This window comes from Falco cherrug, chromosome 5 (assembly GCF_023634085.1).
Source record: "Falco cherrug isolate bFalChe1 chromosome 5, bFalChe1.pri, whole genome shotgun sequence".
In the NCBI taxonomy this organism is placed as follows: Eukaryota; Metazoa; Chordata; class Aves; order Falconiformes; family Falconidae; genus Falco; species Falco cherrug.
In genome coordinates, this window is record NC_073701.1 from 49,596,601 (window position 1) to 49,621,578 (window position 24,978).

Sequence of the window (24,978 nt, forward strand, 5' to 3'; positions counted from 1 at the left end):
TGAATACCATACACATACAAAAGAATGCAGGAAAAGCTATTTCCCAGTTAGGGAACCAACTGGATTAACTTCTTGAAGAATAAATGAGCTTTATTTTTTTTTTACCCTGAAGGTTTGAATTAATGATTTGTATAAAAAAGCTCACTCAGGCTGTAGTTATTTGCTTTGTCCTATTGCTGCTTGCTGAAATTGCCCCTAAAATTATGTTATTTTAGTAAAGTACCTTCTCTGATTCTTTCAAACAGAAAATTGAACATATTCTTAACATATATTTCAAATGAAAGGGCAACAGTATGGGGATGTAGGTTAGCATATCTCATTTAGAAGGTTTCAGTTTGATAATGGTGTTTTAAAACACTATTAGAAGTGCTAGATTTATTGTGAGAATTAAGCTGCAGGGTTTTATTTTTGATACATTAAAATAAAAAATATGTTCCATTAAAAAGCCGTATTAATCCTTTAACATCATCATAGCCGAGAAAATTTCTGCATTTACATAAATGTGAAATGCATAAAAATAAGCCCTTAATTTCTATTTTTTAATTACTTTTTTTTTTTGGTCTTTGATAAAGCAGGTACAAGGAAATGGCTGGGGAACAGAGATTTTACAGAATCAACTGCGATAAAGATTATAGAACAAATTGTAAGAGTTCTAATCAAGCCAAGTTCAGATGAAGCCAGTGGCAGATTTGGATGAATGACACCAGAAAAATGAGGGATTCTTCCTAAAAACATGGATTTTAGTACATTGTGTCTATTATTTGAAGTTGTCCCGCTAAAATAACAGCACTGGGTCTATCCATTTGTGTATTTAGACAGATGAGCTTTGACAGTCAATGGCAGTGAAACTGGCTAAAATCACAGTTTGTTTAAAACAAGAAGGGAAATATAGTAATAAATGGAATGAACGTCGCAGTTGTGGATTTCAGTACATTCCAGGGGGAAGTAATAACAGGTGGAATTCTGGTTCATCCAAAATGTCATCTTCCCTTCCGATGGTTTCATCCAAGGTGGTTTTCTTGCTCTGAACTAAAAACGTTCACTTTATGTCTGGCTGGGAATAGAACTGACTAAAAGCTGTATGATGAGGAGGATACCCATGGTTTGTACTTCAGAGTGAGAGGCTGGGTGGTGACAGAGTCACAGCGGTCTGCACTGGAATTTCTCTGTATACCTCAGATTTTCTAGAGTTTGCCTTACGACACATCTGCAGTGGACCCACAATGTGTCTGAAGCCTTCAGGCCTTAGTGTTTTCAGTATTCCCTCATCACTGCAACACCGTTTTTTCACCTTTTCTTTGTTTCTTTCTGTGCAATATCTGCAATGCTCATGTAGCGCTTGTTTAAGGTGAAATCTATGTTGAAATAATGTCACTGAATTCACTGTAGAAGGGGACAGAGCTATAGCAAACATTCACATGCAGACCACTAGTCTGTTACAGGGTGTGGTTTTGCCCCCATCATCTTCCAGATCCCGGGTTTCAACACTGCTGGAAAATTACTTTTCTATGTTCATGTTAATATCATGTTGAATACTTTCCATTTCTCTACGTCTGACTTTATGTATATAAAATGTTAAAACATGTAATGCCAACGTTAATGCCTTTAAATATGTGCACACTTTCTTTCCTACTTCCCTTTCCCCTCCGTCTAACAGAACCCAGAAGGTACAATTTATCTGGGATCTTCTCAATCCCATCACAGTGTTTTGCTTCAACAGCTGCCTGCCCCACTCCTTTGCCCTCTCCTCCCCTCGACTCCAAGGTCAGCGAAGTGCCTGCCCTGCCCTCTCTCTGGGTCACTCTGCCACCTCATGGAACACTGACATTATTGTTAATCTTGGTAGGCAGAAGACGGTGCATCCACACCGCTCCGTGCCCTGCTCATGGACAAGGGGAGAAACCCTGGCAGGAGTTACCCATAGTGTGGTGGTGAGCTCCCTGTGTGAGCTCTCAAGGGCAGACACCGTCTCCTTTGCTTTCTCAAGTGCCAGCCGACTAAGTCAGCTGGTAATGAAGGCGACAGGCAGTGAGGTTGTGTCATTGTTCACAGCACGGTGTTGAACAGATGTAGTGCATGTCCCCTCAGGCCATGCCCCATTGTATACTCCCACTTAAAGCTTCACAGTGTCCACAAGAGCCTATATATTCAGGGAGATGGAACTCCACAAGTCAATTAAAAAAAAAAAAAAAAAAAAGTAGGGGAAAAAAAGAAGGAAAGTGAAGGCAGCAGGAGAAAAAGGAGACTTGAATGCCAGCCTTCCCTGCTTTACTTCATAGAGTTGAGGTGGCCAGCTGCAGCAGGCTGGTTTTATGAAGGTGACAAAGCTAGTTAGTATTTTGTGTATTGTTATGAATTTGAGAGTGAAGGGGAACTAGATATGTTCATATAGAGAAATGATAAAGTCAGAAAATCTTAAAATCGGCAAGTTCTCTCTCACTGTTAGGGCACTAGTCATCTCTACACCTATGGTGCTCAGTAGTATACCTGAGCATGGTGAGCTGGTTGTGGTTGTGTAGCACGAGACTGGTGATACTTTGAAACAAATTGTTTTGCTTCAGTCTCACATCGTTCTGTTGGGAACAGTCGCAGTATGAATTAGTGTTGTTTAAAGCAGAGACAGACCTGATATGAGCAGCTATAATCGCCCTGAACATTATTAGCACTTGTAGAGAGAAAGGCAGGGATATTTCTAAAGTGTAGTAGTGTTTGTACCTGAGCTCTTGGTTCATTTCAGTTTTTAATGGTGGGTGGAGATTGCAAGCTAACATGTAACTCCTTTGATGCAATTAATTAAAATTAAATCAGCAAACATGCTAACTTTTGCCAGTTAAATAGATGTTACATATAGGTGGCCAGTCCCCCACCCCCATCTCCAAAAAATCTACCCAAGACAGCTAGCTCAAGTTTGTACAGTTTGTTCCCTCAGCACTGTTTACCCTCCTTTGTTCATGTACTTGTTAAGGTTTTATGTTTGACAGAATGCCTTAGCCCTCAGTCTCTGGCACTGTCCCTAATCTGAGTGACCTCCTCCCTAACATAACTATTCTGGCATTTCATGCTAATATTAGTGGTTTCTGCTCTACTTCCCGAAGGGAGGAGCTTCCCTGTCTTTGAATCAGATTCTGCTCTTTTGCACAGTATGCTTTTCACAAGAATGTCTCCAGTGTTGTAGAAATACTTCTGGACAGATAGTGCTTTTGGGATTGGCTGTAGGGATGTGAAGAAGGTAATTAACCAGAGTAATCCAGAATGTATTACCTTCTACTAAGCAAGCTCTCAGAGGCCCTTGCTCTGAATTCTGGTGGATTGAAAAAAACACAAATAAGAAGAAAAAGGAAAAAAAAATAATATCCCTTTCATCATATCTCCTGGGCAAAGAAATTAACATTTCAGGGGGCGTTTCAGCTGAGCATCCCTTTTGCGTATTTACAAGGCACTAACTGTAGTCATTGAACTGGGAGTCTTCACTCAGGATGATGGTGCATATTTCTTCTGCCCACTTGAGTTTTCCTTCTGGTTCTGTTTGCTGTCATAGCAGTCTGATGATTCATGGATATTTTTCTCATAAGCACTGTTTTGCTCTGTTGCAAAACCCTTCAGAGAGAAAGAGATGGGCTGCTTGAAAACCTTAGTCTTGTTGAAGTTCAGTCTCAATTAAATCTTCTGAAAGTGGACTTTATGAGTTACTAGATCATTTGCATGCTTCTAAAAATGTCAAAGTGTAGCATGAAGAGCTGTCCTAAATGTGGGTACCTGTTTTTAACATCCAGGTGCTGTAAAAGTGTTTTTTTCTTAATTTGCTTTCTCTCACTCACTCTGAGTGATTTCTAACTCACTGAAAATTTAATAATCAAGCTAAATTCTTTAATCTCCTTTATCACCATATTTAGGGATTTGCTTCAAGCTGAAGTATATCTCTCTAAACCTATGCAAGTTATGTTTTTACTTCCTCCTGTGTAAACCCATAGTCTTCAGCAGATTTGCAAAGTTGCACTCAATTCAAGCACTAAAACTAAGCCTTTGAAAGACTGCAAAGTATGCATGTATGTATAAGAGATGAAGAACATTTGTTCAGGCTGTAATGATTAAAGGACTACTGAAATAAATAGCACTAAACCATTATTTTTATGTTCCATTCCATCTTCTATTCTAAGTGAGGAGGTAAAAAAGTCTGAATCCAGTCAAGAATTCAGGACACCAAAAAGCACTCAAACAAGACTGAGATGTCCGAGTTTAAATTTGCAATCCAAAAATGCTGTTCAGCTGCTGATTTGACTCTGGAGGCATCTAAACTTGCCGGGCTTACGAGGCTTACCTCCCTGTTTGAGGGCTATCCACAGCTTTCCTCTGCCAGGTATGTACTCATACCAGCCAAAGCAGTTTATAATTTAATCTGAGCAGCATCTAGAAATTCAGTGCTCTTCTGTTTAAATCCTCAGAAGGGCCAAAACCCAGTATAGGTCCTCAGGGAATACGTAACACAACTGCAAAAGGACAGATCAGCCCTGCTTCAGTGTTTTAAAAATCGGCTCTTAAGTGGCTGCTCACAAGAGAACATTTGAGTCTGCAGATCATGACTGAGTTTACAGGCTTACCTGCAGCCCTTAATTAGACATTTGAACTCTGTCCTTAGTTGTGGGGTTTTTTTTCACCCTGCATTTTTGGGCACTTCTAGGGTGTGGCACTTGTACTTCTAGAGCAGACAGCTGAAATAAGATTTTGCTGAGTGAAGTTCTTAAGGACCTGCATCCTTGCTTTTTAGCTGTATCCCAGTTCTCATAGTGATTTACCAATGAGCTGCAGTTAGCAGCTATAAAATTTTAATAATATTTGGGGAAGAACAACACTAAAGACTCACAAAAGAAAAGGAAAAATATTTGGAGAGAGGATTTCTTTTTTCTTCAAAACAAAGCAGAAACAAGTAAACAAGACGAGATCCAGATTGCCTATGCCTTATCAATGTGGAAAAGATTAAAGCTGACTTGGAACCCAGGGGTCTTCTCCTGTCTCCCATTCGATGGGCAAGTGGCTGCTGGAGGGAGGATGTCTTACAGAATTACCCCAAAAACATACCTTCATATATAACCCCACCTGCCCTAACAAACCACTGTTTGGTGTTGACTGTGCTTAGGTAGATCCTGAGCATTCATGCCCTTGTAGGATCCTGCTCCATCCTGGCTGGGCCAGAGGAGTCAACCTTGTGCAGGGCTGCATCGGCTGGGTGAGTGTCAGATGACCCGGTACAAGTGCAGTTCCGTAGCGGTGCAAAATGGGTGGATAATGAAGCTGTTTTGCATTTCTAGTTCAGTAGTTAATACTAAAGTTATGCTGGAAGTGATTGGATCTCATTGTGCCTGGGCTGTGCAGATGCATGGTCAGTACTGATACTTGTGTGAAAGAGCTTCTGTGCTCATGGCAGATGTCTTGGCCATTGCCATGGAGGAGACAAGCAGACAAATACTTCGTTTATTTTTATAGGACCAAGTCTTATGAACAGAAACAAGATTAGCACTGTTTTGTGAGCTACTTCACAATCATTTTCTCCTCTTGCTGTTGATTTACTATTGCAAGTAACAGGATGAATTGGAAGAAAATGTATGATGTATCATGTTAGAATGGAGAGCTTTTTTAGTCATAGTAAACATTAATAGATATGAATGTGTGTTGAAGATACATATTTTTAGTCAGCAGGTCTGGGTGTGATGGGTCTACCTGTGAGTTCTAGAGTTGCTGGTGGGGGAGATTTCTGGTTTACAGGTTTTCATTTTTAATACGCTCCTTAAGACTGGAAGAAAGCTGGTGTTCTGCCCAGATTCAGAGTAGACAAGCAGATTGAGCAGGGTAAATATAGCCTGATATAAATCACAGTGAACATATGCAAAAAGCTGATTGGGGATTCAGCTGATAGGGAATTAAAGGCCATGAGTAAAATTAATTCTTCTCAACATAGTTTTATGGAAAGTAGGGCTTGTAAAACAAGTGATTGACTTGATTTTAATCGTTTAATATTTAATAAAATTACAAGTTTGATAAGATGCTGCTGCTGATTTAGTAGACTTTAAAAAGCATTTGACTTATTGCCATGTGAAACCAATTAATAAAACCATAAATTGAACTATGTAAGGAAACAGACCAGACTTCAGTGAATAACAAACCAGCTAGCAGGTCTTAGTATAGGATTGTCAATAAAGGAGTTTCAAGGACTAAGTCATTTTCCCATAGTGGAAGACAGTGGATGAGTGTAGAGAGACTGGAAATTGTGTCTGGGTGGTGGGAAGGAAGGACACCAGTGTGAATGCTGAAGTATGGTCTCAGAGCCAAAAGAGTCATGCTGTGTGTAGGCACAGTCCAGGAACATGACCAGGCTGATGATTTTTTGCTGTATATAGAACTGCTAAGAATGTTACAAGTGCGGCACAGTTTTACCATCTGCCTTTGTCAAAAAAAGCTTTAAAATGGCTAAATAACATCTAACATTAAGTGCCTGCAGCATCTGAATTGGTGCTGAGGAGTTCTTTGTTGAATTCAAGAGTTCTGTCTCTACAGTTTATTCTTGATCCAGTCTTCTTTACGTGGCTGTCCCCATAGCACATATGATGTAGCCAGAAACAAAGCAACGGGCTTAAGCTTCATAAACAGGAGGTCAGAGAAGACAATTTAGTATTCCTTGATGGTTTTAAATTATATATCTATAGTCAACTTTGACAAGTGACTAATCTGGAGGAAAGCAGTGTGGTGTTTTCCAGAGTTCTAGAGAATTAGAATAGTTCTAATGTGGTGTATTTTGGAAAGTTTTGAAGGTTATTCCTTTTTTTGTACACGTGTATACAGCCACCTTAGAAATATGTGTCTTGTGGTAAGTTGATCAAGACCACCTACCTGTAAATAGACCATACCTTGGACAATTTACATCTCATAGGTAAGAGGGGAAAAAGCAAAGCAGTAGGGGTTGAATTGACTACATGATTATTCATGAGCAGTATTTTGAATAGGACTCAGGTCTGTCAACAGGTACATGGGTGTTTAGTCTATAAAGTCATGCTACCTCCATAAAACTAGCTAGAATAAAGGCAGTATCTAAATAGCATTATTGTTTCTATTAGTACTGTGCCCATGCCATTAAGGTAGTGTAACACAGAGTACATTGTTACCTCTTTCCATGTGGAAGATTTTAAACTAAATAATGGTTTCCAATCAGAGTTTTTAATGTTACCTATTATTGTAAATGCTAGGTAAGCTACAAAAGAAGTGTGAAATTTGAAATCAGTTATTAAAAAGTATTTTAAATCATCTTATTGATAGTTTTATAGTTAGCAGAGTTTTATAAAATTCATAAGCCCTATGAAGATCTGTCATTAAATGATAAGGATATTGCAGTTGTTCTCAAAAGCAAGCATTTTGTGCTCTTTATCTGTTAAAAGTATAAAATAAAATGTGTGTATTATCAACACTTATATGTACAACTCAAATCCATTTACTTAATTTGAAATAGCTTTTCATGTTTCTATAGAACTTTATATAAGGCTGCTTTGAAGCAAATTTCCTTGAAAACTGTATATTCTTCCTATATTCTAATTATATCAGTCTTCTGCTGTGAGAAGAAGTACAGGTGTTAGACAAATGAAGCAGAGGAGGTTTTTTGCTCAGTAGTAATATTGCTCTCACTTGCAGTGTCTACCTTGTTCCCCGTTAATTTAATCATGACTATATATAAGAGAATCCATTTTTTTCCCTAAGGTGCATGAAATATTCCTGTTGTTCTTCCTTATATTTTTATAACTCTTTCACATTTGTAACATTGACCTTATTTTCAGTTCAAATTCATAGAGACCTTTTTGTCTTAAACTGATGTAATTGAGTAGAAATGAGTAATCAGTTGATGCATCAAAACTCTGTGGAACAATGTTACATTTGGAAGATAATTTATTTAACTTTGCAGTAGGCTGAATTCCAGTAAATTCCAGTAAATCCAGTAAATGTACCACTTACATCCTGTTAAAGAAATATTACATCTGCAGTTCCAAGGAAATAAAAGTTGCCATGTGCTTATGTTGAAGACAGCTAGAGGAAAAGTGTGTTCCCTCAGCCAGCTGGAGCCTTAATTGATGAAACTTGGACATGTCCATTGAGGGTGTGTCTTGTCTGTATTAATAGCCCAATTAGGGATTAGCAGTACTCAGTACTAGTGTAGTATAGTAAAATATACCACATTGTGTGCATTCCACAATTGTGTATACTGCTTGATCGTTAACACTCTCCCTGGCAGATTATGACCTGAGCCAACCGTAATTCTCCCGGACGATGCTTGGACATGATTCAGGGAGTAGCACAGTGCATTGCTAGTATGGAGAATTCCTTCAGAGGGAAAGGATGTAAGCCTAGTGTGTCAGTTTCTTCTCCCAAGTAGCAAGAGATAGGATGAGAGCAAATGGCCTCAAATTGCACCAGGGGAGGTTTAGATTGGCTATTAGGAAAAATTTCTTCACTGAAAGGGTGATCAAGCATTGGAAGGACTGCCCAGGGAAGTGGTGGAGTCACCATCCCTGGAAGCATTTAAAAGACGTGTAGATGTGGCACCTGGGGACTGACTTGGCATTGTTATCTTAATGATTGGACTTGGTGATCTTAAAGGTCTTTTCCAACCTAAGTGATTCTGTGACACTCTGATTCATTTGTTCTTAAGCTCTTAAAAATCAAGAAGGTCCCTGTACCATTTGATTTATAGTGTGAAAAGGAATCTTGGATTCTGCCTCTCAGATGATCCCTTCCATATGCATGCTGTTTCTTCTAGCGAAGAGATCACCGACACCAAACTGTGTTTTGTGCACTTTGTGAATATTCTACCTTAGGCTCACTGGTGCTTTCATTCTTCCAGTCATGTTTTTCTGCAGCTCATCTGTAAAAAGTAGTAATACTTAAAGAAGAGAAAAAAGTGAATGTCTCTCACTTGATACTTTTTCTTTTGTCATACCTAAAAGCCCTCCCTTTGAAATCTGGTATGGTATTTTGTGACCAAATATTATTATACTTTACTTCTGCGTTCATATTGAAGTTGACTCCTGTTTGCCACACTGTAACCTTTAGTCCATGTTTTTACTCACAATCAGCATCTTGGCAAGAAGCACAGAAGGTATAGCAAGTGATACTTTGTTATGTACATAAGAAGTATGTAGGTATTTTGTACAAATCAGTGAATAGACTCCTGAATGTGCTGTCAAAATATATGTGTTTTCCTATGAAAAGGGTAGGGCAAGATGTCTGAGTTATGAGTCTTAAATAAATTATCTGGAGGAAAAGGCAATCTGCTGTATAAATATTGCAAGTTTTGAAATCAAGGCCTTTACACTGATCTGCACTTAGAGCCCTGGCCTTATTTTGTAGTAGATAATACTATGTCAAAGCAATGTTTAGTTACACTCAGCAGTTGTTGTATTCATACTAAATTACGTCAGATTTAATCTTGAATATATTCAACAAGAGCACCCAGTTGTGCTGACAAACCTGAAATAATTTCCCTTTAAATATGTTCTATCACAAACCATTTGGGCACGTTGCCCCTCTGAAGAATGACAAAGTCGGTGTGCAGGCTCAGCTGTATAATTCCTGCTGCCTGTTGAGTTCTCTTATTATATACAAACATCCCAGGAGAAGACTTAATGGGTATCCTACTGAACATTGCAGTAGCAGAGGTGGTCAGTGTGAGGCATTTTCTCAAGGGTATTACTTTACCAATCATTTCAATTGCACTTGCGTGATTCACCACTGCTTGCATATTCGTTTGTACTTGTTCAAAGGGAAAGGAATTTAATTTTAAAATGCTCTTAAATCACTGCAATACCCATTTTACATGGTGAAAGAACAAGACAAGAAAGTGGATAATCAGGTTCTCAGAGTTTCATAAGGAGAACTGAAATTTGCTCAGAGAAGAAACAATAAAAGTCAAAGTTTGCTTGTAGAATACTTCAAAGAGTATCCTGAAAATTCGGGATCAAACACATTGTACAGAGGAGGGCACCTTGTTAATTGTAATGAGGAGATGACAATAAAGATCAGGAAAACAGTGTGTGAGAACCTAGTTTAACTGGGGAACAGCAGACAGCTGTATGATGGAACCCAACTCTTCTGGGGAGCATTTCATTGCATGAAACACACTGGAGTGCTCTCAGGCACTCTCTGGAGAAGCCTCAATGCAGCAGGAGCATAGGAAACTGTGCTGGTTCTTTGCAACTTTAACTCCTTGTGAACTTGATAGCATTGAGTTTCACATCCATAGGCATAGCTGAGGAAGTGCTCTCTTCAAGGGAAAATAATGCTGATCACTGCGATGTTAAGTTTCTGAACCTGAACTGTCTGGCATCTGGAAGTACTTTCTCAGCTGATGTCCATTTACGGAGAATGTGTTGTGTAAACACCATTTGGATTTCTAAGGCTGTGTTCTTCTAGGTCTTTGTTGGTCACCAGTGATGATGACAGGGCTTGCAGGCAGCTTGTTTTTACTCCTTCACCATTCTTCTAAATCGGAGCTTGGTCCTGAATGCTGTAAAAATAAGGAGGGAGCCAGAGCCATTTTGTTGTGACTACTGTGATCTCTCGTGCTTGGTTAAGGGAGAACATCTAGCAAATCTCAAAGAACAGATTTCCCTCAAGTTTCATTTCTGCCACCTCTTCATGTAGGAAACGAGGAGAAGGCAGTTTGATAGTGTGCTGCCAGTTAATTAGATTTTGGTTTCAGACTAGAAATGACAAAGTATTTCAATGTTGTGTCTTTTGGGTGGAATCAGAAATCCAGGAATAGAAGCCTAAGTTCCTATACAATACATAAACTAGCACCTCAGCGTGGCAATCCGTACAGCTGCTTATTAGCAAGAGTTCCAAAGCAGGGAGAAGCTCAGATACCTAACTCAAAGCTGCAGGAAGATCCCACAGTTTATTTAGCAAATTTGTGGCCAGATATGTATTCATTGAAGTAGGTGCCTAAAATAACTCCTTCCAAGAATTGTGCAGGGTGCTTGAAAGAGAGACTAGGTAGGCATTCAGAGCTTTAATCTCGTAAATCTACTGGAGACTACGTACTGGTTTTTAACTAGCTGGAGTGATGCTCTGTCCTTCTTAGGAGAGCCATTTGTATTTCCATTCAGCAAGGTTATAGGAGTTGTTCACTCACTTCTGTAGGGAAGCGTTATGATCTAGGTGTCCTAAGAACTTCTGCATCTCTGCTTGGATTTCATTAGAGCACATGGTTTAACTATTATCCCTGAATACTGTATGTAGACTGCTGGTATTTCATAATATTAAGATACTATTCAACTCTCCATAGTATCTACATATTGTTACTTTCTTATTTACCAGGACCCTTGTCTATGTCTACATAACTGTTCCAAGCTACCTAGTCTGATGAAGTTGAACTCCATTCTTCAAGTGTGATTTAGTCAATACAGCCTAAAATCATGATGAGAAAGAAGAGCGTATCTGCAAGCAAAGCTTCCTTGGTCCTCTTTCTGTGCCAAATGATTTCTGCATTGGAAGTACCTCTTGACTGTAAGTATTAACCTGCTAAATAAGTGCAGGTTAATGGAATAATGGAAGATTAGTATATAATTTCTGTATAGGAAGATGAAGATAACTTCAGCATGAAGCTAAATGTGGAGTGTGTTTGCTCACTTCAGTCAGGACATTATGATTATGAATATTTACACTAATTCACTGAAAATTTTAAAAAACCTGCATGTAAAATGACTTACATTGTTTGCTTGAGAAGGGTTAACTTATGTTTCTCATGAATACTCACACTTCAGTGTACCTTGATTGACTATTTGGTGAAAATGAAGAAGGGCAGAGAAGCCTAGTTAAATGCTAATTATTTGTGAACTTAAGATCATATTGACAATTTGCTGAAAACCCCAGGACAATTCTTAGCTGCTCTAAGCAGTCACCCTTACCTTCATGTAAGAAGTTTCCAGTTCTTCTGGAACTTCAGTTACGAGTTCTAGTAAAAGATTCAAATACTTTGATCCGGGAGAGTAAGTTAGGCTGTTATATTTCCTGAGCAGTGCCTGGAAACAGTTAAGTACCTAACTTTAAGTTAAAAGCTTGTGTGCTGAGTAGGGAACTCCAGCATCAAACAGTGAGGAAGCATCTAGAAGAAGGGAAATCCCATGATCTGAAATTCTGTTTTAGCGGGGAACCTTGAAGGTAGCGCTCCATGCTGAAAAGGAAACAATGGTAGCTGTTGTGTTTTATAGCCCTAATAGCTGTTTTTATGAAATTATTCATGCTTCAGGTTGTTATTTACTTCTTAAGATAAGCATGATCACATTTTCAAAATCCAGTGAACCGTGTTGCACCTCACAGTGACTATTCATTTGTTAAACTGATTACCAGAGAAGAGAATATTAGAGCTGGTGTTAAATTGATGGATTAATACATCAGTAAATTTGCCTACAATTCTAATTCGCACGGCTTTCTTTACACCCATGTTTTTGATATGTTCCTACCTTCCATAAATGCATGATTTTCTTTAATCATTGACATAAGTTGCAACTGCTTTGGTGTTTTTTTCTCCATGCATATTTACAAGCTTCTCAAACCAATGACCTGTATTTCTGTAACAAGATCAATATATCTGAATCACAGCAGACTTGGTGTGTATGCCTTTAGAGCAATAGTGTAGCTTAAAGAGGGCTTTAAAAATCCTTTTCTAAACTTAAGTTCTCTCTAAATGTTTTTACAGGCTAGAAATAGTGTTTTAAACCCATCTTGTAGTTTAGGAACTAATGTAAATTGTGCACCACTATTATCTTTTGTATAGAGCATCAGTAGGCAAAAATGAGTAGCCCTTTTAGATGTGTCATGTTTAACTCTCAATTAACTTGTCTCCTACCGCATAATGTTTAATAACTTTGTTAAGTCTGATAAAGTTCCATACTTCAGTTTTTAGCCAAAAATCTTGTTAATCAAAATTACATCTATAATGATGGTATTGCTTTCATAAATAATGATTAGAATGGGCTGTGGGAAAGCACCACAAGGGAAGGACTTGTGTTTTCTGTGGGTCTTCCCCACATGGCCCCTACAGAGACCTGGTGGTGAGAACATACTTGATTAGCTGAACCTTTAGGTTTCATCCAGGTATACAGTTCCTGTGCTCATCAGTGCCTCAGAGTAGGATGACTATGTAGCTGACCAAAAGAAGTCTGACTTGCTTTAAAATGTTATTGATGGGAAGACCTCTATGCAAAGTATTTGAAGTAAGCAATAAAGATGTGACAACTAAGATTATTTTTTTTTTTGGTTTAGTTATTTTTCAGACCAAAAGGGATTGCATGTCTGTTGAGTAGGATTAGGTGCCTTCGTCTTTGCAAGAATTTTAGCCTGAAGCATTCTCTTTGTTCTTGCATATGATCATATGGGTGGATTGATTTTGACTGCATCATGAGGGCAGTGCACTCCATTAATTCTGATTTGCTGTCTCTCAGTATCAGTGTTTTGTGGCCCTTGCAAGGCCACATACCATGGTTGCCCTTAAAAAGTCAACACTTCAAAAAAGTTTCTCATATCACAGACTTTGAGATGAATGTACTAATGTCTGACACAGTGGAAATCATGGCTGGAATTTCAGGCATCACTGCATGGGTTACAATACTAAATATCTTAAATGTTTTCTTTTTAATGGTGACCAATGTGCTTGTCAGAGCTACTTATCTTCCCTCTCAAAAATGCTAATTTTCTTTTAACTAACAAATGTTTCTCTTTAATCTCCATTTGTCCATTCAACTGCTGATTCTGATGGGGGAATAAAAGCAAAACTTCTAGAAGAATGTAAGTTCCTGTCCACAAGAATTAGGCTGTGTGCTGCTGAAAATTTATACTGATTGTGTTGCAAATAGAATTTGCCGTCCAAAAATGTGTGACATTTGGTTAATAATTTTGTTTGCTGTAGCTAGATGTTTTGTGCATGCAGTGTTCAGAAAATACTACTGTACATAAATCAGTGTTCTGATATTTTGAACAAATTAATTGTGTGATTTTTGGTTGTGTGCTATCTGAACATTAAAATCTTTACTCAATATCAGCATGAGCAATCTTTCATTACTACTTTCAGGAGTAAATGTATTTGATAAAAAATAAATTCATTGGAATATATATACTTATAAACTATTTTACATGTCTGAGTTGGAGATACTTTTATATCCTTAAAAAAACAGCTGATATTTAAGTAGACCTCATCTTCTGTGGACTCTCCTAACTCAGCGTTAGTGTCATGGTTAATTTAATAAGTTTTAAGTGCAGTGCATAGTACAGGAGTGGAGACTTCAGGTTTTTGATGTACATCAGGTGGAATATCCTGTATGTTGGGCAGTGTTCATGTCACGTCCCTTTTCAGAGTGTGCTTGCTTTTCCCAAGTAAGCATCTGACATGTACTGGAGAACTGCCTCTGAGAGGGAATAGGACTGTCTTCAAAGAGCCACTCTAAGGAAATACAGAAAACGTCATCATTATGTAAAAGTGTTGCCTTCCTCTTTTAAGCACTCTCTGCAGTGAGAAAGAGGAGCAAAACCCAGCTCTGCACGGCCTGTTTTGCTTAGCTGCTGTATCTCATTATGGTTCCATGATCTGGTTTTTTTCCCTGGCTATTTCTTGTGGGTAGGGCTTTACAGAGAGCTACATCTTTCTGTGCTTCAGAATACTTAATGCATAATGGTAGGGAAGACTTAAAATAAAAATCCCAGTTCTACAATTTTAACTGGCTAGAGAGATGCGTGAGAACACTTCTCTCATGATTGAAATGTTTTGCCTAAGTGGATAGAAATGACCCCAAAGTACTAGCAAAGTGTGTTGCTGGACAATTTACAACATTTAAGACAAGAATGTTCACTTGGTTCCTTTAGATGTCACTAAACTATAAACAGATTAATCATCTTTAGGAAGAGAGCTTTCTCAGTGTCAATACCATAACCGGGTTGTGGGGTTTTTTTTAATGCAAAAATAAGCATAGATAATGCTGACAGTTTGTAAGTTACTTTAAATAGGTAGGCAGCAACCACTTTGTTAGGTGAATAAATTTGGTTTTGTGCTGCTTATTCTAGAGTACTTGATACATCATAGATGTTAAATGTTTTTTTTCTCCTGGGGAAATTCACAAGATTGACTACATTTTTGTTGGTTTTTTTAAGGAGAATCAGTACTACTTTTTCCTGCACGTTCACTCTTTAGAAATTAGTTACTATTTTTGTAATTTTTTTACAGTGTCTTATAACACATTTTTTACTCCTGAAAAGTAGCTTCTAAAAGCATGCTTTGTAGATTAATTCAATACGTTGAATGTAATAAATGTCTCAAAAGTTTACACCCATAGAGAATTTGGAAATACATAAAATTTTTAGAAACACAAAACAATGTATTTTTTTTTTCCTTCTGTGTGGTAAAAAGCATTTTGTGTGGATCTATGTCTCACAATTCCTCATTCAGGATATATTGAACTTAGAATTCTGTGTCCTTTGATTTTGTGAAAATCTGTTGAAATATGATGTATAGAAATGATTGATATTCATTACACTTTTTGGCCCAAGTCTTCATCTGCTGTAAATCAGCATAGCTCAGTTGGAAGTTGCTATAGCTACGCTGATTTACAGGAGTAGAGGGCTTCAGCCTCCTAATACAAAGTATACTTTAATCCTGCTTTTCTGTTGATGATTTGATTGCTAATTGCAATTCTGCTTTCTGTGCTTACAAAACAGTTTCCCTGGTACTTTGAAAATACTGTTAAATTATTCTGTTTCTTATATTCCATAATGAAGTGTCACAACCTCCTACAATAACGCAGCAATCTCCAAAAGATTACATTGTTGACCCTCGAGAGAATATTGTAATACAGTGTGAAGCAAAAGGAAAGCCACCTCCTAGGTTAGTAGCATTTTGTTCTGCTTTTGTTGGCCTAACAGTGTAGGAAAACTAGGAGAAAATAACGTAAACGAACAAGTGTATGCATATGTATCTGCTTGCACACACAGAAACATGCATACGCTTCTACCTTTGTAATTTAAACAGCTAACAGATAGTGATATAAATTTGACTCTTCTCATACTTGTTTAAACTTTTCTGTAGTCTTCAAGGAACTGTAGTATTTTTTTTCTCCTCAAAGCTCATACAATAAAATAATACTTGATTATTAGAAGAGCAAATAGGTAACTGCCCATGGAAGGCACCAGGAGGCATGCCATACTATGCACTGGATCACATTCCAGATTTAGGCAGTTTCTAAGAGTGGGCATTGAATAAATACAGAGTAACACTAATAAATTAAAATTTAATGTTTTGTAGATCATTCCATTTTACAAGGCCCATCTTGAAATACATAAGCATTTGGCCAGAAGTTATGTAATGTGTATCAGTTTTAATGATCAGTATCCACGATTTACCAAGTGTATTTAATAGCCTTAAGATTTGGGTTTGGCAGAAATGGTAGCCCTGGGTATAGGTCAGATTCCCGATCATTTTTCATTTTAAGGCCCTATTCAAGTATCTTAAAATATGTGAAAAGTACTCATTTCAAGATGCTGAGCTACTACTGGAAACAGCAGTAGCTATGAAACATTCTGGCATTGCTAGTAACTGCTTCTGATTTCAGAGACTATGAAGAGAAATGTGCATCTCTGCTCTCAGTAGTGTTTATCCTACAATAGTGAGGTCAGTCTATGATTGTTCATTCAGACACACACAGACGTCATTAAATGTACTTCTGAATAATGACTTTTTCTACATTATTCCTTCTGGTTGCCTTGGGATCATGGTCATTATCATGCTGGGCAGCAGAATGGAGAAGATGGGAGATCACCGTTACACAGCCATAAAGCTGCTGTGTTTGCCAACATTTTAATTTAGGAGGCACAGTGCCGTTGTCAAGAGCCTGGGTGTTGACCTGGAGAATCAGATGATCATCAGGCGCAATGTGCACAACTGTACTGCTTCTGCAGATGTTTCTCTTGAACACCTTTTTGGGTTAGATTTACCTGGAAGAACAAGAGCACTGTCTGTGAGACTTTGATATATCTGAGTCATGTGCCAGGGCTCTCTACTGTACAGCCTCATCTTCCCCATCAAGCCTGTGTCTCACTTTGTTCCCCTGCTACACAGGATTTAAGTGCAGAATTTTCTAAGTTTTCTAAGCTTGTTTTTCTAAGTTTTATAAGCTTGTGCTTAGTTTTGCTTAGGCATCCGAATAATTTATTTCAATAGTTACTCTGGTCCGTCAGTCTTCATGACCTCCAAATACATATTGCAGCTTGAGCTGCTTCAGAGCTCTGAATTTGAAGATGAACTTTTTCAGCCTGGAGCGTGAATGGTTTATTAAACCAGGATAACTTCTTATTGGTGAGAGCAGTTGCATAAAGGTTTGTGGATGTGCTGCTACCTAGAGCTTGAGCAGCAAAGATTCTGACTTTCACGTATATCAAATTCAGGGGTTTGTACCACATTTGCCACGTCTTATCTGAGGCTGTATTACAATCCCCTGTATCCTTCAGTGTTATTTGGTAGCAGAGGATTACAGAAACCCCATGTTCTCCTGCTTCATCCGCAAGGCCGTAAGAAAGAAATTCATTATTGGTTCACTGTGCACACTAGTCCTCCCCAAAACGCTATGGTGCTGGCCAAGTCCAGTACTGCTGGCCAGGTCCAGTTCTGCTCTCCACCACTACAAAGTGCAACTAGCATGTCCAGTCCTGCTCTCCTGCTGCAGGTCAGCGCATGATTTGAGTGACTTAGAACTTAAAGTTTTTCCAGTACCATGTAAGTTTATACTTCTAGGAAGCATTCTAACCCGTAATCATATATAGTGTTTATGTTTAAGATTATGAAGCTGAAATGTAACAAGTGCAAAAACTGCTGTTCACAGCATTTGAACCTGTGAGTGCTCAGCACTTCATAAGTGTTGATCTAGCTCTCGGTAATTGTACTTTTGACCATTAACAAAGCATAAGTAAGAAATTGGGTGTTCACGGTAGTATAGGTCACAGATGGACTCTCTGCTTTTTTACATTTTTTTTATGAGTTCTAATAGCCTTCATTTTTAGTGACTACTTTTCAAAACATCTCTTGCTTTGAGTAACACCAGTGTAAATTTACTAGTTTAATTATGGGCTATCAGACTGCAAAATTTCATTTAAAGAATCGTGGTTGTTTGCATTAAAGTAGTGAAAATAACCTCACCATGCAGTCTTTAATTCACTTGCTTAACTTTAAAATGGCCAAACCAATTAAAATAAATGGTCTCCTGCTGGGACCTGAGATGACACATTTCAGCCCAGAGCAAGTTTTTAAAGGCAGGTTTATAAACCCTTTCAACAATAGGCTTTATAATGGAAATCCTAATGCAGCTTTAGCAATATCAGTTCTCACAGATGTTACTGTATCATCTTTGGTGGAAAGCAAATCAGTTCTTTTCATTATATGATTAACTTCAGAATCTTGTAATGTAATTTTTTTTAAAAAAATATTGACTTTGAAATGGCTCCTGTTAACAAGTTCTGCCAAGGCTTTTATCTTAAAGTATTGCCAGATTTCTTATATTAAAAAAGTGCTCTATTCCTTTATTAGTTAATTTAGTTTGGGAACAAGTCTAACTTGTCTGCTAAAGAAAAAACACCATGTATTTTTGAAAATTACTTTTTTCTTCTTTCTCTCTATACAATCTACAAAAGGCAACTGAAGAAGAAACTTTTCTTTCTGTTTTTATTATTTTAGTTTCTCCTGGACACGCAATGGAACTCATTTTGATATAGATAAAGATGCACAGGTAACAATGAAACCAAATTCAGGGACCCTTGTCATAAATATTATGAATGGTGGGAAGGCAGAAGCATATGAAGGGGTATACCAGTGTACAGCAAGGAATGAACGAGGAGCAGCCATTTCCAACAATATTGTTATAAGGCCCTCTAGTAAGTGAAGCTCTTAATGTTTGTAAATGTGAAACACTTCAGTTTGCTTATTTTCTTATTAATGTTTTGCTTCTTTTTTCCTGTCTTAAAAATTTAATCATCAAACTGATCATGTTAGAAGTTATTGTATAGCTTCTGATACGCAAATTTAATGCATTGCATGTTCTCTCCATTATTCCTTAGAAAATTCAATAACCAAAATGCTTTCCTGATGTTATTTTGTTACGTCTGGGTCATGTTTAAAATTGGGGTTTATATGTGACACTACAATTAGAATAAACTGTTTAAAACCTTAATGCCCATCATGGATGAGGACAATTTTTATTTTCTTTCTGATTCATGTATTTGATAGTTTTTATAATAGCTTTAATACAGAACAGATTGGGACTAAAAAGAAGATAAAGCTAAAAGATTTTGATTAATAATAGGCTCTTTCTGCAGCTTTTCATGTGATTTTAATCTCAGATCAGTTTCTCAAGCTTCTAATTTTTAAATATTCTGTTCTCATAAGTTTAGATAAAACTGTATGTGTATAATGCTGTTTCAGGAAGGTCTACCTTTTTTTTTTTCTGATTTAGTGCATCAGGGTTTTTTTCTTTCTTTCATTATCATATTTAAAACTTTGCAAGATTTTTTACAGAAACTTCAGTGAGTAGCCAAAGTAATTTGCATCAGTTTATTATAATTTCAGCAAATCATTGCTGTACAAAATGTTTTAAAGAAAACCTAGTTTTCTTCCAAGAAAATAAAAAAAAAATACAAAAATTAAATCTTTAGGAAACTTGATAGGACTTAACATTCTGATGCATGTTTTTCTGGAATATTATGTGCATTTCTTTAAATTGTGGAGGTTTTGTCAATCCATAGTTTGTATGTGTGTTAAAATTACTTTGTATAGGATCTCCTTTGTGGACGAAAGAAAAACTAGAACCAAATCAGGTTCGAGAAGGTGATTCACTAGTACTACACTGCAGACCTCCTGTTGGCTTACCACCACCTATAATATTTTGGATGGATAATGGTGAGTTAGCTTTTTATGCAGAATTAATTTACTTTTTGCAGGTTTTTTACATAGCTGATCGTTGCTTACCAGGACCACAGATGGTGGAGTTTCCCTCTAAGTTAAAATTCAGAGAATTTCCATTTCTGTAGAAATGAAGAAACAAGCAGACATGCAGCCCAAAAGCATGAAGCCAAAAGCAGCTGGAGATCTTAATGTAAGCTGTAGATTAACCCATTGTGGAAGAATGGGAAGACAAGGGACTTCAAGAGGAAAAGTAGAAAAAGATCTATATATTTACAAACCCACAAACAGCGTAATTGAGTGAACATGGAGTCTGCAGGTCATAATGCTGGAGTGTGTATTATAATTGAGATAAATGTGTTCTTGTTTTCCCTTAGCTTTCCAAAGGCTGCCTCAAAGTGAAAGAGTTTCCCAAGGTCTAAATGGAGACCTTTATTTTTCTAATGTACAACCAGAAGACACCCGGGAGGACTATATTTGCTATGCAAGATTTAATCATACACAAACTATACAGCAGAAGCAACCCATTTCTGTAAAAGTCTTTTCAAGTAGGTATTGCATTACCTAATTACGTAGTTACACAATATTTATCCAGAATTCTCAAGTTATTTGCCAAAGTTAAGTAGTGTTACGATAGAGAATTTTGTCATTTTAATTCTGAATAAGAAATGTCGTTACTGTATAAACTTAAAATGTAATCTCCAGTTTTCCTGATATACAATTAATTTTAAATGCTGTCATTTTTTCCCCTTTATAAGGCTTTGTCTTTGAAAAAATGTTCTGTAAGATTTGAAATATTGCAGAAATACAGTGTAAAAAATAATGGTTTTCAGGTGCTTTTCATGTCCAAGGGTATCAAGTTATTATGATTACTGTAACTATTGAAACAAATTAATCAATCATTTGATTAACTCGCCGTGGCCATATCATCACCTTTTGATTCCCAGTATTTTGATTTATCCCTCTTGTATGCATTCTTCATGATATTCTGTTTATTTCAGTGGATTCATTGAATGACACTATAGCTGCTAATTTGAGTGACACTGATATTTATGGTGGTGAGTTACACTGGTCCCCACTGATACTCCCTGTTTCACAGTAGCATTTAGTTAACTAACTTCACATCCATGGCTACTTAACATTTTGCTCCTTTTTCAGTTTCTAATGAAGGTATTATTAGTGCTGGTGATAATACATACTTTAGAAAGAGACTACAGTGTGATCCCTTCAAATATTTAATGTTTCAACGTTCTTGTAGCATATGGCTCATAAAAAATATAAAGTCTTACAATAAATAAGTCCTTCCACACTGGGGCAGATTTTAAAAATTGTCTCTTTGATGGCTTCTATACTGTGTTGGTTTTTTATATTCTTCCTCCAATTTATTTAATAGTTTGATATGATCATTATCACTAGGACTATTCAATATTACATGCTGCATAATAAATAACAAAAATAAGGCATTTAACAGATGCACTTCACATTTAATAGCTTATTGAATGTACCATTCATTTTAACATACTTAATAAATGTAAAGCTGTAATTAATTAAATACTTTAATACTATCTGTATAAATAACTTTGTAGGGGAAAAATCAGTTTTGTTTGTCTGGTGTTTAAGCTGATCTTTACATTAATCTATGTTGAATGGTCTTTTGTATATGGTAAATTAAATCCTCCTGAATAGGTGTATGTGTGTTTAGCGAGTGTGACTTTGGAGCAACACTGATACTGTACACCTTGAGCTTCTAGACTTTCCACTTGATATTGTGTGAGATGGAAAATACATGAAATTTATTCTAATTTTGTCTTTTTCCTTGTCATATTAAACCATATTTGTATATATTAAACCATAATTTACGGGAATTTAAAATAAATCTAGGGGCACATATTATTTTAATTTTCTGCATAAAAATATGGTGTCATTCAGGAACAGACAAGAAATAGGTGCCTCAACACAGAATGATATGTTAGCTTCGATTAGTGGGGAAAACACCAGTCAGTTGGCTCACAGCTCAGAAATAGTAGAGGTAATTCTTCTGAATTTTCATAGTCTTGCAGAATGCATTAGCAGTCATTAGCACTGCTGAAACTGGGTGGATTAGTTACTGCCTGTGACTGTCAACTGTATTCTTGTTTCTAGACTGTGCTTTTCTCCCAACTTTATGTTGTTTCTGTACTAGTTTTTAAGGACTTCATAGGACATACTGTATTAAAACTATATTAATCTGTCAGTAAATCCTATACCCTGATAAACAAGAGGTTATGTTTCTGCTTGCATTTTTAAAATATGTGGTAATTTAATGATTCAGACTGATACTGCACTTCAGAGCAATTTATTCCTTACTTTAAAACTGCTGTAAAAAAGCAGTATTTACAGAAAGCACTCTATTATTACAGAAAGCACTCTTATTCTGTCTTCCACGAAGGCACATGAAATACCACAATACTTCAAAAGTCAGCAGAGTATAGTGTCAGACATATGTCTTATATTTATAGCTGCCTTTTTGCTGTGATTATTTCTTGTGGGTTAATCAGTGGTTCTTTATTACCAGACTGGGGGAACAGACTGAATTAGTTAAATGTATGGTAAGAGGAGAGTACAAGGCTTAACTTCTGAAAAGACATCCCACATTGCGTAGAAAATACTGAACAATGCATATTGCAAAGTGGAGTGTACCTTGTATCTCCTTGGTTTATATTTCTGAATACACTAACTTTGCTTTATTTGTGTTGTAATGGAAGCCCAGAATTTTTTGGTAACTTTCAGTTTTGCACCATGACTCCCAACAGTGACCTCTTACTCCCCATAATAGTTCTGCTGAAGTGAATAGGGGCTGCTTAGGATTAAGGCTGCATAGTTGCCTATTAAAAACTATGTGTCAGTTGCTTCTGTCTTTAATAATAACATGTTTCATGTATGTGTTCAAAATTACAGCATTTAACAGGTTGAGATATGTCTGTCAAAAACCTAATTTGTTGAGCTGTATATTTAGTTCTGTAACACAATGATTTTTAATTAAATGGCCAATGTGGAGCGAAATCTCTGTCTGAAAAGTGAGAATGGTTCTATGCGTTTGATCAGTATTAAAATTTTAAACTTTTTTTTTTTCTTGTTCCAGCGAAGCCAGTTACAGAAAGACAGCCAGTTCTTCTAACACCAACAGGTAGCACAAGTACCAAAGTGGAACTCAGAGGAAATGTGCTTTTGTTGGAGTGCATTGCAGCAGGATTGTGAGTTACTTCTTAGACAGTGTTTTTCTAAATAAAAATACTGAAACAGGGGGAGACATTTCAGAGATGCTTAAAACATTATGACTATGTAAGCTTACGTATATCAATGAAACAAAAATGGAAATTAGAAAGAGCTTTTTTAAGGAAGTCCACCATTTACTTGGGTATCAGCAGATTTTAAAACTATGAACCTAAGTATGGCCTCTGCCTTCTCATATCCGCAAATCCTATGCAAAGGATTCAGGTTGTACCATCGGGGGTTTTTTAAGGACACAAGCAAGAAATGCCATATGGTAAACGTGGACACACATCTACAGAATTGAACTCAGGAATCAAGCCTCCATTTTTTTCCTGAATTTACAATCATTAGATTCTCATATTATATAAAAAGAGCTAAGAATCCACTCATCTAAGCTTTAAAAGCTGCTTACATATGCTAATAATTACTTAGTAGATCAGCTAGGTGGGAGTTGTTAGAACATACGTTCAGCTCCTTGCATCCAATTTCTCATTGTAATTGAATTTAATTGGTGCTTGTTTCTTCGATGTAATGGAAGTTTGCTCCTGCTGGTTATTATGCAAGTAGAAAATGACTAAAGAGCAATTTAACTTCATAAATTAGTTTGATTAGTCAGTTTCATTCTCAGGAAGAAATCTGAGAATAGATTAGTTAGTGAAGGAATGGAAAATCTTTACTAACTATTTCAGGAACTGTAAACATATTTACAGTGCACGAAAGCATATAATGCAGAGTTCTCTGAGATAGCCATGAGGAAAGCCAAAAATGGCAAATAATGCAGCACAGCATCATGCACGCGTGTTCACTTGCATAAGCTTCATAGGCCACATTCATGTGCAACTTGACACACACGTCAGTGCCATGTTTTCTGTCTCGGCTGTGATCTGCTCAGGTGTCTGCATCAGCCGCACTAGCAAAGCCACACCTGAGAGTGTGAGTAGCATCAGCCTGGGTAATCTTCATCTGCAATACAGTTACATATTGTTTTGACAACCTGCAATAAAAGTATTCAGCAATGCAAACCCCAGTAAAATGGCTGGATAAAAATGCGGAAAAATTATACATTATATGGCTTTGTGTCTTTAGCTGTCATGTATTTTTTTTTAAAAAAATATAATTCAGTGAGGGAGGCTTAAATAGTTGTCCACAAAGGGTCAGATTCAGATTTTGTTTAAAACAATTATTCCTAATCACTGATACCTTAATTAAAAGTCAACTTTGCTAGGTGTCTCTGTTATAAAATATGTGATATTAGACTGCTAAGGGAATATTTGCCTTGAGTCATTACTATTTGAGAGAAGACGTTCTACTTGGTAAGCAACACCTTGTAATTCCTTGTAATTTTAAAAGTGTATCTCCATATGTTTGGAGAACTTTCAACTTCAGTGGATAACATAGGACATAGCCAAGTTTTAGACATGGTACAGTGACAAGTAGCTATACTTGACTCAGCACTGACATTTTTTTCTTGATTTCTCATAGGGAATATTTCTGTCTCCTTACAGCTCTGCTGTAAAGTTCATGACGTTCGTGAAGCATTAGGATATTGCTCACATGAAGGACAATTATAAACTTGTCATTATCTAGAAGCTACCTTTTAAAGCACCATGAGTATCGATTTGGTAGTATAAGTACAAAAAGATTTGGAATATACTTTATTAATTTATTAACCATCAGGGGTTTTAGATTAATCAGCAGACAAATGCATTCTGTAATTATTAAGCCTACAAACAGATGGCCATTGACAGTGTTAGTGAGGC

At 36.9% G+C, this 24,978-nt stretch overlaps 1 protein-coding gene across 27 annotated transcripts in view; it reads left to right on the forward strand.

Annotated features, from left to right (window-relative positions):
- NRCAM (neuronal cell adhesion molecule) overlaps positions 1-24,978 on the forward strand; it is a 166,131-nt gene that overhangs the window by 81,907 nt on the left and 59,246 nt on the right. For 12 of the 27 annotated variants that reach the window (XM_055712431.1, XM_055712432.1, XM_055712439.1 and 9 more), the window contains 8 exons: positions 11,353-11,541; positions 13,804-13,821; positions 15,802-15,907; positions 18,746-18,942; positions 19,841-19,963; positions 20,344-20,514; positions 20,968-21,024; positions 23,088-23,199. In XM_055712431.1, coding sequence (XP_055568406.1) covers positions 11,451-11,541; positions 13,804-13,821; positions 15,802-15,907; positions 18,746-18,942; positions 19,841-19,963; positions 20,344-20,514; positions 20,968-21,024; positions 23,088-23,199 — 875 coding nt within the window. In that variant the 5' untranslated portion in view covers positions 11,353-11,450. Of the gene's footprint in view, positions 1-11,352; positions 11,542-13,803; positions 13,822-15,801; positions 15,908-18,745; positions 18,943-19,840; positions 19,964-20,343; positions 20,515-20,967; positions 21,025-23,087; positions 23,200-24,978 lie in introns of those variants that run through there. The other 15 variants (XM_055712438.1, XM_055712442.1, XM_055712443.1 and 12 more) reach the window with 7 other exon arrangements.